General features: G+C 48.8%; 1 protein-coding gene across 2 annotated transcripts in view; it reads right to left on the bottom strand.

Annotated features, from left to right (window-relative positions):
- MARCHF4 (membrane associated ring-CH-type finger 4) overlaps positions 1–10,510 on the bottom strand; it is a 699,606-nt gene extending 689,096 nt beyond the window's left edge. For both annotated transcript variants that reach the window (XM_069616807.1, XM_069616806.1), the window contains exon 1: positions 7,106–10,510. In XM_069616807.1, coding sequence (XP_069472908.1) covers positions 7,106–7,534 — 429 coding nt within the window. In that variant the 5' untranslated portion in view covers positions 7,535–10,510. The remainder of the gene's footprint in view (positions 1–7,105) is intronic.
- Between the last annotated feature and the right edge of the window lie 4,075 nt (positions 10,511–14,585).

Consider the following 14,585-nt stretch of genomic DNA (forward strand, 5'->3'; position numbering starts at 1 on the left):
CTCTCCACTTCTCTGCTTCATTTTCTCTGTCTCCACCACCCTTGCTCGCTCTCTTCCCTCTCCACTCCTCTGCCTCATTTTTTCCGTCCCCACCACCCTTGCGCGCTCTTCCCTCTCCACTCCTCTGCCTCCTTTTCTCAGTCTCCGCCACCCTTGCTCGCTCTCTGAGCTCTCCACTTCTTTGCCTCATTTTCTCCATCTCCACCTCCCCTGCTCACTCTCTGAGCTCTCCACTTCTCTGCTTCATTTTCTCCGTCTCCACCACTCTTGCTCACTCTCTGAGCTCTCCACTTCTCTGCCTCATTTTCTCTGTCTCAACCACCCTTGCTCGCTCTCTTTCCTCTCGACTCCTCTGCCTCATTTTCTCCTTCCCACCACCCTTGCTCGCTCTCTGAGCTCTCCACTTCCCTGCCTCATTATCTCCTTCCCACCACCCTTGCTCGCTCTCTGAGCTCTCCATTTCTCTGCCTCATTTTCTCAGTCTCAACCACCCTTGCTCGCTCTCTTTCCTCTCGACTCCTCTGCCTCATTTTCTCCTTCCCACCACCCTTGCTCGCTCTCTGAGCTCTCCACTTCTTTGCCTCATTATCTCCTTCCCACCACCCTTGCTCGCTCTCTGAGCTCTCCATTTCTCTGCCTCATTTTCTCAGTCTCCACCATCGTTGCTCGCTCTCTGGGCTCTCCACTTCTTTGCCTCATTTTCTCTGTCTCCACCACCCTTACTTGCTCTCTGAGCTCTCCACTTCTCTGCCTCATTTTCTCAGTCTCCACCACCCTTGCTCGCTCTCTGAGCTCTCCACTTCTCTGCCTCATTTTCTCCATCCCCACCACCCTTGCTCGCTCTCTGAGCTCTCCACTTCTTTGCCTCTTTTTCTCCTTCCCACCACCCTTGCTCGCTCTCTGGGCTCTCCACTTCTCTGCCTCATTTTCTCAGTCTCCACCACCCTTGCTTGCTCTCTGAGCTCTCAACTTCTCTGCCTTATTTTCTCCATCCCCACCACCCTTGCTCGCTCTCTGAGCTCTCCACTTCTTTGCCTCATTTTCTCCATCCCCACCACTGTTGCTCACTCTCTGAGCTCGCCACTTCTGTGCCTCATTTTCTCAGTCTCCACCACCCTTGCTCGCTCTCTGAGTTCTCTCAGGCTGTCTTGACACATTACTCTGCCTTTTTTAGTATCTGTCTTTCTCCCAACCCCCTACCTTCCACACCTGGGCTTGTTTTATACAATAAACATATGTAGTGCTGCCGAATTACACAAGGGGAGTATTCCGGGTCAAAACAACGTGCTCTTATGAGATTTGCATACCCACAATGCATTGCTCAGTGGCTCTGGACTAGAGGAGAACTCAGGGATGGCTACTGGGTGGAAGTGAAACGTTGGTGTCAGCATGCACCTGTCTGCTTACAGCTGCATTATGGGCGTCGGGAGTATGTTTCTATGTGGGAATGTTGGCATACACTGCCACAGCCAGTCTGGACGTGTTTTCTTAGAGTTGCATTACTGGCAGTGGCATTGTGTGCAAACCCAACAACAGTGTCTTTTTACACGCCCATACTGGAATACATTGGCATAGCCAACATGGACATGTCATCTTACAGTGGCATTACTGGTATGATAGGCAAAACAATAGGAATGTGTTCTTATGTGGAAATGCTGCCATGTATTGGAGCATGATCAAAGGCAAGGTTCCTGAATTAGAAGCAAGCCCTGTTGTCTTGAAGGAAAAGGGTGAACACTCCTCTTGTCTGAAGCCGCTGTGCAGCCCCGCCTCCTAACCAGGGAGCGCCTAGAGGAGCTTAAGTTCACAAAGTCGTGCTGTACATCCATGCATGCATCCAGCAGAAGGTCTTCAGCTTCTAGGACTCTCATGCAGGACTCTTCTGAGGCTTTGCTTTTATATAATGTGTGTCACGTTGATCCGCCGGAAATATGGTGCATAACGCTCGCGTGTACTGTCGGTAGCCTGCCATCTACTGGAGATCCCTGGGGCGTGCAGAGCCTCCCTCACTGGCCTGCGCCGTTTCTCTCTCTCTCTCTCTCTCTCTGTTTCTCCCTCTCTCTCTCTCTTTCCCTCTCTTCCTCTCTCGTTCTCCCTCTTGCATGCACTCCTCACACTCTTTCTGTTCCTCTGCCTCTCTCTCGTCGCTCTCTCTCTCTTTCCCTCTCTCCCTGGGCTCTCTCTTTCTCTCTCTCTTTCCCTCTCTTCCGCTCTCTCGCTCACTCTTTCTCCCGCATGCATGCTCTCCTTAAACTCTCTTTCTGTCAATCTGTCTCTCTCATCGCTCTCTCTCTCTCTCTGCTCCTCTCTCCCGGGGCTCCCTCTCTCTCTTTCTCGACTTGCACTCTCTCTCGTGTCTTTCTTTTGGTTCTCTCTCTCTCTGCACCGTCTCTCTTTCTCTGCATGGTGTCCCTCCTTGCACTCTATGGGTGGGTGCCAGTCTTCTCTCCCCCCCCTTGCGTCCTTTCTCTCTCTTCGTTTACACTCCCACCCCTCACTTGCTTTCCCCCTGCAGCCTCGCACTCGCGCTCTCTCTCCTTGCACTCACGCTCTCCTCGCGCCCCCGCGGTCTCTCTCTCTCTCTCTCTCTCGCTCACCTTTCCTTGCACCCCTGTTTTCTCTCACACTCTGCCTTAACACCCTGCTTTATGCCTCACACATACACGCTTACTTTTTCTCAGCTCGCAGGCATCCTCCCTCGCTCCCGCCATTTCCCTTGGCCTCCTGCATCCCTTCTTGCATCCTCCCCCCAGACCCCCCCGCGTACCCCAATGGCTATGAATGCAAACTGCAATGAACAAATGCAAACACCATAGCTTTTGACTTTGCCATTGCTTGTTTATGTTTCTTTCACTGTAATCCGCAAAACGTGGATGCTCAGAATGTGCCCTAGTTGCAACTGGTTACTGTGGCTGTCAACTGAATGGAAAGAGTCTCAGGCGTCCGAGGCTTGACAGAACAGTGTTTGCTCTCCTTTAGTTTGTGTTGGTAACTAATGACTGCTATCATTTTTAATGTTGTGATTTGTTTCTTTTAGTCAAGGCATGAGGTTTAGTGGGGTATATGAGGCTGTTCTTGGCACGTGAAAGCCAAAGCCCATTGTCTTTGCCAGCACTTCTTTTGGGAGGTAGTTGAGGAGAGCTGCTATTACAAGCCTGGGTGTAGTCCAAGCCCGTCTCAATGAACAAGCAAAAACAGAACAAACAAATCTTGCTCTCTGTATCTTTCGTGTTTTTAAAATAATTTTGCAAAAGTAATAATGACAGTCCCTTTAAATAGACATATAGTTGTGTATAGAGCTATATTTGCATTGCTAGCATTACGACGGATGTGGAAGCGCGTGGCAACCTGTTACATTCTGTTCCTGCCTGCTTAGAAAAAGAATAACATCACACAAAAGTGAACCACACTATGTGTCTTTGTCAAAAAAAATGCATGTTCTATAATCCTTTGAAGTGTTAAGTCAAAAATAAAAAAGAAGGGGTGTGATAGGGTTGAAGGGGTGTTCAAAAATTCGAAAGATATTGATTAACCTCCGCAGTTTTCGGCCTGGAAAGCTATGGCTCGTCTGAAAAGGTGAACTGAAGCCATGCAGTAGTGTGTGTGTGTGTAGGGTAGGATGCACTTCCCAAACACATGGGCACAGCTGCTGTTGGCTGCATCTCATGCATGAAACCATGAGCCAGTCATGGTTTTTAAACCAGCAGTGCTTCCCATTCATGGGCGTGTACAAGTCGCAGAATGCAAAGTACTGTTGGCTAAAAAGCCAGGCCTAGCTGAGGGTCGGAGCCTTAAGTGGCCCTGGAAAATGAGCCGGGGCGCATCAAGGGGGCATGGCCTAACAACGAGGGGGTCGGCTCTCGGCTCATTAGACCACGCCCCCTCAATCAGCCCCGACTTAATGGGCTACAGGCCCCCCTGCCAGGCAGCCTTTCGTAAAAATCAAAAGGGTGCTTGTATTACCTGAAGAGATGCCTGCCGTGGGACAGCGCCAAATGTTTTCAGCCTTAATGGTGGCACTGCCCCTCGCCAGGTATCCCTTTAGCTAAGAGATGCAGCGATCATGGGTGATCGCTGCATCTCTTAGCTAAAGGGATCCCTGCTGAGGGGCAGCAGCACTATTAAGGCTGAAGAGGTGATGCCACTGGAAGCCGAGGCCTTTTTTCCTAGATGCCAACAGGTCCTTGAGATCTAACAAGGATAATCTCCTTGTGGTGCTCGGGACTAAGCTGGAAAGGCTCAGTAAAGATGTGTTTTTGCAGCAGCTCCTAAAGCTTGCAACTCGATCCCACCAGATCTCGGGAAGATCGAATCCAAAGAACTGCACAAACGGTGCTTGAAGACGTTCATGTTCAGATATGTATCTGCAGACAGTATCGTTGTTACTGATAGGCGGTCATCTCAGTTCTGTCTTGTCCATATTTTTTTTTTTATTGACATTAGTTTTGTAACTACTTTCCAATGTTTACATAATGTAATCCTTACAAATGAAGTGACAGATTCAAAGTAAGATGATAGGAACGAGCGCAGGGGTGTAAGCAGACAGACACACAAGAAAATACTGATTTCAGCTCTTAATGGCTTATAACACGTCAAGGTTAGGAATAATTGAATCCATAAAGTTGATGGTGGCACAGGTTAGTTGGGTGTTTGTCCCTGAAATTAAATAACTCCACCAATCCTGCATATTTCCGTTTTTTGGTGCAAAACGTTCCAAATGCAAGGAGCGTTGAGCAGCGATTGCTGGGCACCCCGTTATCAAATGTATGCTCGTTTCCACATCTTTCATACAAAACCGGCAGATATTACTCGGTGTAGACGGATCATTCCTTTGCATCAGCACCTCACGAGTTTTATAGAGATTTAAACGTAATCTTAGAAATTGATTTCTATGGTAGCTAGAGGGGAATTTCTCAAGATATCTTGCCAGATCTCCGAGCTTCTTTGATGAGACTCCCAGATCTAGTGATGAAGTAAGAGCATTTCGTTTATTCATGTTTGTTATCCAATTCCATTGATGAAATTTTTTTTTCGCTATCTGCGGAGTCGACAACAACAATTCTATGTTGATGTTAGCGTCGAGTAGGATTGACTTCAGTTTTGCTTCCCATTTGTTTAATAGGGCTGCTGTTGGATCGTTTGACTGTTCAGATAGGATCTCATATGCTTTTTCTGGTGCTGATAGACGCATTTTCCGCAGTGCTGAGAGCAACTTCCAGACCACTGAATTATATAGCGAATCGAGGCCCAATTCATATCTGATTGCAACCATTGAGAGACATCGGGGTAGTTTCAAAACTTTTCGCCAAAAGAACCCCTCGATTTGAGTGCATATTTTTGTTCTTTGTGCGCCCTAAAGCCCTCGGGTCACTGGTGCGCGGTACAAATGTATCAACTAAACAAAACTAAACTAAAGCCTGACGCTCCTGTGAATGGGCCGGAGCTTCAGGCTTTAGAAAACAAAAGCTGTGACTTACAGCAGCCTTACCATTTCTTCTATAATTGTGGAAAAGGCCCACGGGCATCTCTTGACTAAAGGGATGCCTTGCAGGTGCCGGCGCCACCATTATGGAGAAAAGGCATTTTTTTCTGAAGCCTGAAGCTATCGCACATGAGCGAGTACTTTTTTAAAAGCTTTGTCCTCTAGCAGCTGGAGCTGCCAGGCGACATCAGTGAGCCCCCGGCAGTGCCCTCGCTTAGAACCATATTTCTGAGCCTGCCGGGGCTCGGCCCCAGCTAGCCCCGGCCCACTTAAAGACCTGCTGATGATGTTCTCGTGACATGGGCCACTCAGCACTGGAGGCCACTGGGGACGCAATGCCCTCTGCTCCTCTCACCAAAATATTCAGACGGGCCAGGGTATCACAGTGAGGCCTATGCCTGCTGAAGGCGAACATAGTGGCAGCCACTCAGCACTCGTGACGTGGGGGAAGCACAGATGCCAACAGCCCCCATTCCAGTGATGCTCGTCCAGTCCCGGTTTGAACTTTGCATTCTGGGACTTGTAGGCCTGTGTTTACAATGGGGTAATCCGGGACTACAAGTCCCAGAATGCAAACTTGAAACGGGGTCTGGACTAGCATACCCTGCCTCCAGCCTCCCACCACCATCATCATTTTCATGTTCCTTATTCTTTTAAATGCATCGACGCCCAGGACGCAACTCATATAATATTATATTACCGCCCAGCACCCCTCCCCCACACACACACTATCCCCCATACATCGCTCTGCGCCCTACCAGTGCTAGGTTCACGCTCTCGGAATGCCCCAAATCAAATCCGGATGCAATAAGTGGGACAAGGATGGGGTGCAGAAGAAAAATACCCATGGCCAACATCCATCCCAAAAGCAGTTGGGTTGGGAAAATTCAAATAAGTGCCTGTTGACCCCCCTCTCCCTAGTCCTTTACTTTAGGAACTTCGGCTGCAACACTGACAAGTCGTTCCCTTTTGCTACTTGTTTTTAATGCTGTTTGCCACGCGTTTTTTTTGTAGCACTGACAAACATTCTGCAGGCCACTACTGAGAGACATCCGATCACTGCCATGTTGGAGGTTCTGAAATGAGGGAGCCAAAAGGGTCGACGGTCGATTATCTCACGATAATGCACTGTAGATCGTTCATTTTTGTTAATTAAAACATGATTGGCGAGACCTTCAAAATCCATCTGTTGCCTTCAGTTTCAAATAAGTTATTAAATACTGATGCTGCCCAATGAACCTGTAAGGCACTGTTAGTTTATAGCATGATGAGTGCAGTGAAGCAGTACGTGCGTTTAGAGTCAGGCTCTGATTGGCTGATGGCGGGTTGTTACATCACATGACTCGAGTTGTGAACAACACCACTGCCCCATTTAAACGTATTCTGATTGGCCAATCAGTGGAGTACATGCTGTGATCTGCAGTTAAGCATTTACAGAGAGCAAATCTGAACATTTGTGTCTAGAGAAAGAAAGAAACAAAGAAAGAAAGAAAGAAAGAAAGAAAGAAAGAAAGAAAGAAAGAAAGAAAGAAAGAAAGAAAGAAAGAAAGAAAGAAAGAAAGAAAAAAAGAAAGAAAGAAGCACATTGCTTTCAGTGTAAGTGCAGTAAAGGTGCCCACCTACCTGCTCTGGTCCCTGGAAGCAGATCCGGCAGAGAGGCGTCCTCATGCCACTGTCCAGGCTGCTGCCCAGCGAGTACCTGTCCTCGTGCTTCCCCTTGCAGCAATCTTCTGAAGAGGTGCTGTTGATCATGCATGTCGTCTGATGCTGACCCCCCGTGGCTGTGCTGCTCCATTCCCCCTCGAGGGTGGTGGCCCCTGCGTGCACCCCCCAGTCCTGGGTCAGGGTGTTGTTGTTGGCTGCGAAATTTAGGTCGCATTCGCCAAGGTTCATGGGGAGGGGCGGTGAAGGAGGGGGCCGCCGCAGCAGGAAAACCTTCAGGTCATTGAAGAGCCGGCGGCAGCGGCACTTGAGGAGTCCCTGGTGGCGCAACATCTGCCTGGGAGCAACAAATCCACAGCACCACAAGATCAAACTGGCTGTTATTAACATGTGCCTGTTTTCAGCAGAAATGGGCAGAGAAAACTTTAGGGGATCCAGGTCCCTACACGATTCACTCTCAGGTCTATCAAAGCCCCCAAAACGATGGGGTCATCCAGGATCATGTACATTTAGCACTTCGAAAATCCTTCTTGGGTAATCGTGTGCAGGTCACCCCACCAAGGTCCTCCCTGCGTACACTTGAACCCTCCAGAAACTGACAAGACCTTGGGCATTTCCGGACTCCTTCTCGGGAGATCTTGTAGCACTTCACTGCACCACAATCGTTCTGCAGAAGATCATCCCCGTTGCCACACTTCCAGATTCCTCAGCAGATACAATGCAATCCACAGAATCCTTCTTAGAAAACCCCATAAATCTTGCAGCAAAGACTGAATCCAAGCTCGGCCTCTGTATCCTATATGTTTCCCGTCGCCAGATTCCTCTTTGAGAACATTGCAAACATTTTAGCCCAACAGAGTCCTACAAAATCTTGTGCACACTATTTCTGACCACCAAAATCCAAGAAGATCGTGCAAATTTCACCTCTCTGAAATGTAAGTATCTCCTACAGTTGAACTGCCCAGAATCCTAGGTGATCTTGGACACCTGAACCCTCAATAACACAAGCTCATGTGCACTGAAATCTTCAAGGATCCCTCAAGGATCTTGTGCGTTGGTCCCTCCAGAATCACAGATCCTGTAAACGTTTAACCTTTAGAAACCAAGACGATCTTGTTTGGTTGTAAACTCCTAAAAGAACATGGGCGTTACAACATTCTAAAATTCTAGGCCTCCTATTGTTTTAACACTCCTGCATCATAGATGATCTTATACAGCAGAACCCCTTTAAATTCTTAGAACAGTTGAAGTATTTCAACCCCACAGAGGTTTCGAACAACATTTATAGCCGACCCATGTACAATTCCTGTACGTTATTGTACTGTTGAGCCCTCCAAAATCTAGAAGGTCCTGCGCATTTCAACCCTCCGGCCTATCTGGTTATATTGTGCTTGTTAATTTCCAAAATCCTACAGGATACCAGGCCCTTACACCCTTCAGGATCTTGGATGACTGTTTCCAGAAGAACCCTACAGAATCCTGGATGATTCTTTTCAATCAGACCCTCCAGAATCCCGGATAATCGTTTAGAGGAGAACTCACCAGAACCCTAGAGGATTGTGGATTGTTTACAGTGTAACCCTTCAGAATCTTTGGTGATTGTTTACAGTTACAGTTGTTTACAGTTACAGTTGTTTACAGTTATACCCTACAGAATCCCAGAAGGACTCAATCATTTCACCGCCCACCCCAAAATCTACGATACAGTCATCTCGAATCATACCACCTTTTGCACGCGTCAGCCTCCCTGGATCGTAAACGATCTTCCATAGGTCAAACTGCCGGGACTTTGCACATTTTGTACCAAAAGAATCTCCACCATGCGCTTGAGCCTTTCCGATCGTTATTCCTCCAGATACCACAGAGGAGCGAATCCCCTCTTACCCTCTCCCTTTCCCTTTAATACTTCAGTTTCGATGCAAGCAGACAATGAACCCTACCTCTGAATCTTGGAATGTACATTTTCAATCTCCACTTTAAGTGCAGCTGCGGCTGGGCACACCTCCCTTGGGGATATTTTCTTTGACACTAGTTGGGCATCTCAAGGCTTTCTCCTTCCACTTAACTACCGATTAACAGTCGGAAGGAAAATGCAACAAAAAGGGTTACAGTCTAAAAAACATTTTTAAAAGAACTCACTCGGATCAAGCATTTATTTCAAGAAAGACTCTTACCTCCCAGGCATTAATAATTCACGTTAGGTCAGTGTTTTTATTAGGTTTGATGTATGGTGTAATTCCATTATAAATATTAAAACTCCTTGAAAGGCTTCATTAAGATTTAATGAGCGCGTCTGCTAATGCACACGATCTTCTCATTTGTTTTGGGAGAATTAAAATGCGCCTTGAGACGCCCCTTCCTGGACGTGAAGTTGTGGCCTCACAATGCACTCATAGGAGGCCTGAGCTAGAGTTCAACGTTAGTGAAGAAGAGGATGAGGCCATGAGGCTGGGAAGAGAGGCTAGTCGTCTACTGGCTAAATTGCTGACTTTGCAAGCAAAATTCTCAATATTGATCCCAGCGTCCCCCCGCCGATTGCCACTGTGTGATCCTGGGCAAGGAAACCACTTCATCTGCCTATTCCCTTATCTCCCCCTCACAAAATGTGCTGAATGAAGCGCTAAATAGAGAATTTGTAAAAACGTGCCCATGACGTTTGCGTCCCAGCTCTCTCCTCGCACCCAATGCTCGCCAAAAAGAGTGTGCAATAGGCCATAAGTGGAAAGGACCAATACCCAATACGAACCGGGCGAGTAACGTATCAAGCACGGCCACTGAGCAGCACCGGTGAAATCCAACGGGCTGGAGGCAGAAAGACACGACCCAGTGAGCAAGTTTCAGGAAACGCTCCAATTTTTTAGGAATCAGTCCCTTTTCCGTGTTCTGGCTTCCGGTCCCATTTAGCAAGCCCAGCTCAGGTGCCCTCTCTGGCTGTCGTGCCTTCAGCGGTGGCAGGCCAGGCCCCACACAGGGGTCCTGGGGAGGCTGGCTTCCCTTGCTCCGGGTCCCTAGTGCTGGCGCTCATGTGATGCCAGCAGCAGCAGCAGCGTCCACAGCCTCTCTGCCATTCGGCTGGTGCTGACGAGGTGGGGCTGCTGGGGCTGCTGTTGCTACCTCCCCAGGATGAGGCGGGAAGGAATGGAGCGCAGCCCGCCGCGGATGTGCCTGCTGCCGGAGCGGTGCCGGGGCCGGTGCCGTCCTCCCCTCGGGCGCTGCTCTGCGCAGTTGTTCACCGGCCCATCACCTGCCCGGGAGCTGGGGAGGCAGGAGACCCGTGAGCCGGCTGCTGCTGCTGGGTCTGGGAATCTCTGGCTGGCCGCTCGCTGCTGCTGCTGCTGCAGTTTCAGCACTGGCTTCCCGCGGACAGCTCCCTCCCCGTCTGCAGCGTCACGCTCGGGGAGGAGGGAGGGGGGTGACGCAGCCACGAGGGGGGAGGCGCACTCGAAGAAGGGAGGCTGATGCCACAGGCTGGGCGAGGTAGCTCTGCGAGCTAATGCGCCTGTTGCAGGGAGGCGGGCGGGAGATGCGGCCCCTGCAGGGTTGCTTCTGACGCAGATGAAAGAGTAGTAATGCAGAGCATTGCATGCATAGCTGTCCTTTGTTAGGTTGAACACAACAAGGAGACTTACACTACACTTAAAATATGCCGGCCCGACGGGGGAATGCGTTTTCAATTTCTGAAGTAGTCAGCAGGTGCCTTGACGTTACCGAAATGATGCCGTGCTTAGGCGGGCTATCTTTTATTCTTCAGAAATGTAGCTACTTGAGAGTTAATGGCCCAGGCCCAAGGGCTGCGCTAGCTCCGCCTCATCTAATTAATGGCCCGGGCCCAAGGCGGGCGCGAGCTCCGCCTCTGCTGATTACGGGCATAACAACGATACACTTGCAAAGTAATGATCCAAGTCTGACGTCACAGCTAGTGGCTTCAAATGTAACCTGCCAGTTGCGATGTCAAAACTAGAGGATTATGACGTATCTTCTGGTGGTATAAACTTCAAGTAGGACACACAGGAGCCACCAGGGAGCCAGGGTTACACACGGGAAGTCTTCTTTATTTAGTTACAGCCTCAGCAGGAAGGTCAGAATAGGAGATCAATAGGTGTGCTGCCTCCACCCTTGGCTCTCTCTCCCTGCCAGTCCCTAACCCTCTCACTCTCCACCTTGCATGCCTCACACCAACATTCCAAGCTCCACTCACAGACCCACAGCTCTCATACCAGATGTAAACCATACATATACTAGGATACAACAGATGGCATATGGGCTGGCGCGCGCCCAGCTGTAGGTTATCAGGATGTTTGCGCGCGCCCAGCTGTAGACGAGCGCCTTATAGCTCAAGAAAATCCAGGATGACCTGCAATCTTCTTTTATGTGTGATTGTTGGCCAGTTAGTCCTTATAATACATGGGTTATGATATGTTATTTATAACACACTTAATATTTCTGTGCGCGGACCCAGGGATCGAACCTGTGTTGCCCTGTGTCTCTTGCTTCCAAGGCGAGCACGTTACCCCTGAGGTATCCTGCCTTCGCATAAACCACTTAAGTACATTTTATTTCCCCATATGTTTCGTTGTTTGCAGCTGTCTCCATTTAATCTTTCTCATTTTCTCCCCATTCATATTCTCTTTTCTTGCTATATTTGTGTGTGTGCATTTAGAGCGTTTTTAATACTTCCTTCCAAGCGCCGGTCACCCACAATGGGTGATGGGGCGCCGACCTGCTGCCCATTATGGACGAGCCAGGCCAGCCCAGTGAAAAAAACACTGAGCGCTGCTTCAGCTGCGGCAAGCGTCTGAGGGAGTGCTCCTGAGCTGGCTTTAACTATCCAAGAGAATGATGGTTTCCCTTTGGCATATCCAGTGGGCCAAACGACACCCCAGGAATCTCGCTTTCCCAGCCTTGAAGGGCCCATTGGGAGCTGCAGGCTGGGGGCTGCCGGGCTGAATATGGACAGGGAACACTCTCGCTCCTCCATGCGTGCGCAGGAATCTCTCCCTGATTCCATTTTGTGCTACACAGGAGCAGGGGTGTTGCTAGGTCTGGAAAAGATCTGGGGCTATGTTAATGTAGGGACTGTCAGGACTCGGGGCTCGCTAGCCTTTTAGTTGTAGCTGCTGAACTTCTATCCGGGCTACAACCAAAAGACCCGGGGCTATAGCCCCCTCACCGCCCCTCCTCCCAGCAACGCCTGAGGGTTGTTGTGGGAGCCTAAGGCAGAGTGGCTTCTGGACCGGGGCTGCAGGTACGGAAGTAAAACGTATGTGTGTGTAAGCATGTGTAACTGCTTGTGAATGAATGAGTGTATGTTGTTTGGATGCCAGTGAATGAAAGAGTGTATGTTGTATGGGTGTGTATGTGAATTTGTGTATGCTGTATGGGTGCACGGTTGAAAGAGAGTGTATAAATGCTGTGCAGGTGCGTAAGTGAATGTGCATGAATGCTGGTGCTTTTTTGCTTGTGCATGTGCAGGGGACTGAGTCTCTGATTTGGGGTATGGGTGCTTACATTTGCGCAATGTGATGCATCCCCCAGCCTGGTTATATATTCTTACTCTGCATGACATTTTTAACTGATATTAAGAGTAAAGCTAGCAGGAGCAGTGATATTGCTAATCTGGCCTACATTACTGCAGCCAGCCTGATTAGGTGTTCTTACTGTGGCATGACATTTCTTTACTGGCATCAAGGGTATTACGTTGTTAGACTAGTCTACATTGGTAAAGCTAGTCTGGTTATGTTTTCTTACTGTGGCATAGTATTTCTTACTAGGCATCAAGACTAAAGCAAACATATAACGTGTTATTATGTTGCTAGACAGGCCTACACTGGTACAACCAGTCTGGATATATTTAATTACTACTGCATGGCATTTGTTCCAGGCATCCAGGGTAAAGAGAACATGATAAATTAGATCACATAGCTAGACTGATCTACATTGGTGCAGCCAGTCTGCTTATATTTCCTTACTGTGGCATTGCATTTTTTACTGACAAAGCTAACACTATTATGTTCTTATAACGTGACACTGACATATATTGGTGAATACTGCAAGGATCTGTATGGGCACAATCAGCAAGAAAATGTTTTTCATACTTTAAAAAAAAAAGTTTTTATTGAATTTTACAAACAAACAATAACCAAACACACAGTGCATGTTCCAACAGTTTCAATACACTTTTTTAAACTTCCTAACCACTACTCCCACTACCCCACTCCCCCACTCCCCTTGCGAGTCTATTGCATTTAACCTTCAATTTCCACACCCTGTGGTTCGGTCACCTCCTCCACAGGCTCAGTCGGGTCGTCTAATGACCCAAACAATCCAGCTATCAGTGATTTCCAGGCCATCAGGGACTCATTCTCCTCCTCCCCCCCATTGCTACACGCCTCTTGCCATGCTATGGTTTCGGCTTCTGCCCATTTTTGCAAGTCTTTCCACCACACCTCTATCCTCGGCATATGGCACGACTTCCATCCCAGGGCAATCCTCCTTTTTGCTAGCACATAAACCAGGTCCCTTAGTTTGCTTACATGCCTGAGTTTCAGTGGTCTGGGGAACCCCCCCAACAGGCAGGCCCACACCATATCCACTACCATATTGACCCCTCTTCCTTCTAGTTTCTCTTTTACACCCCTCCAGAACCTCTCTATGATCGGGCATGACCAGAACATATGCACCATGCCCGCGTTCTCTTCGTGACACTTGGGGCATGCTTGCCGACCTGCATTCTCGAACCTCGATATCCTGCAAGGTGTCATGTAAGCCCTGTGTGTTATGTACAGCTGTATCTGTTTCAGCCTCACATTTCTAGACACCTTCTTATGATACCCTGGCACCCGTTCCCACATCCCATCTCCCATTTGGGCCCCAACCTCCGTTTCCCAGTCCATTCTCAACTGTGTGACCTCCTTCCCCACTTTAGACATCAACATCTCATACAGTCTGGAAGTCTCATGACCCCCCTCAGCTATTTCATATATCACGTCTCTGGTGGCGTCCAATTCTTCCTCCAGCACAGTTTCAGGCCATGTTCTCTTAATCCTCTGTACCATTCTGTGATACGTAATGTACTGGCCTTCGTGCAACCCAGCTACTTCCCACAGCCCCTCAAAAGTAACACTAGAGCCCTCCTGCCAAATATCCCCCATCGTTGCCACCCCAGCCGGTTCCCAGTGGGTCCTGAGTATCAGTTGCAGCTGAGCGTCCGCCCCTGTCAATACAACCAATGGCATCTGCGGTGAGCATGGGGACGGGTCCCCCATCATTTGGCATGCCCTGCACCACACCTTCCACCCTAGTAGCATCATTTTAGGGCGCCCCACCATTTCCGCTCTGGGTGCCCACATTATTTATTTAAATAGATAAAAAGGTGCACAATCACGCCCAAACAACCTATGTTCAGAGGTCTCTTCATCAGATGGCCATTTGCCACATACTG

The sequence above is a fragment of the Ambystoma mexicanum genome, chromosome 9 (assembly GCF_040938575.1).
Source record: "Ambystoma mexicanum isolate Mex_15411 chromosome 9, UKY_AmexF1_1, whole genome shotgun sequence".
NCBI classification, from domain to species: Eukaryota; Metazoa; Chordata; class Amphibia; order Caudata; family Ambystomatidae; genus Ambystoma; species Ambystoma mexicanum.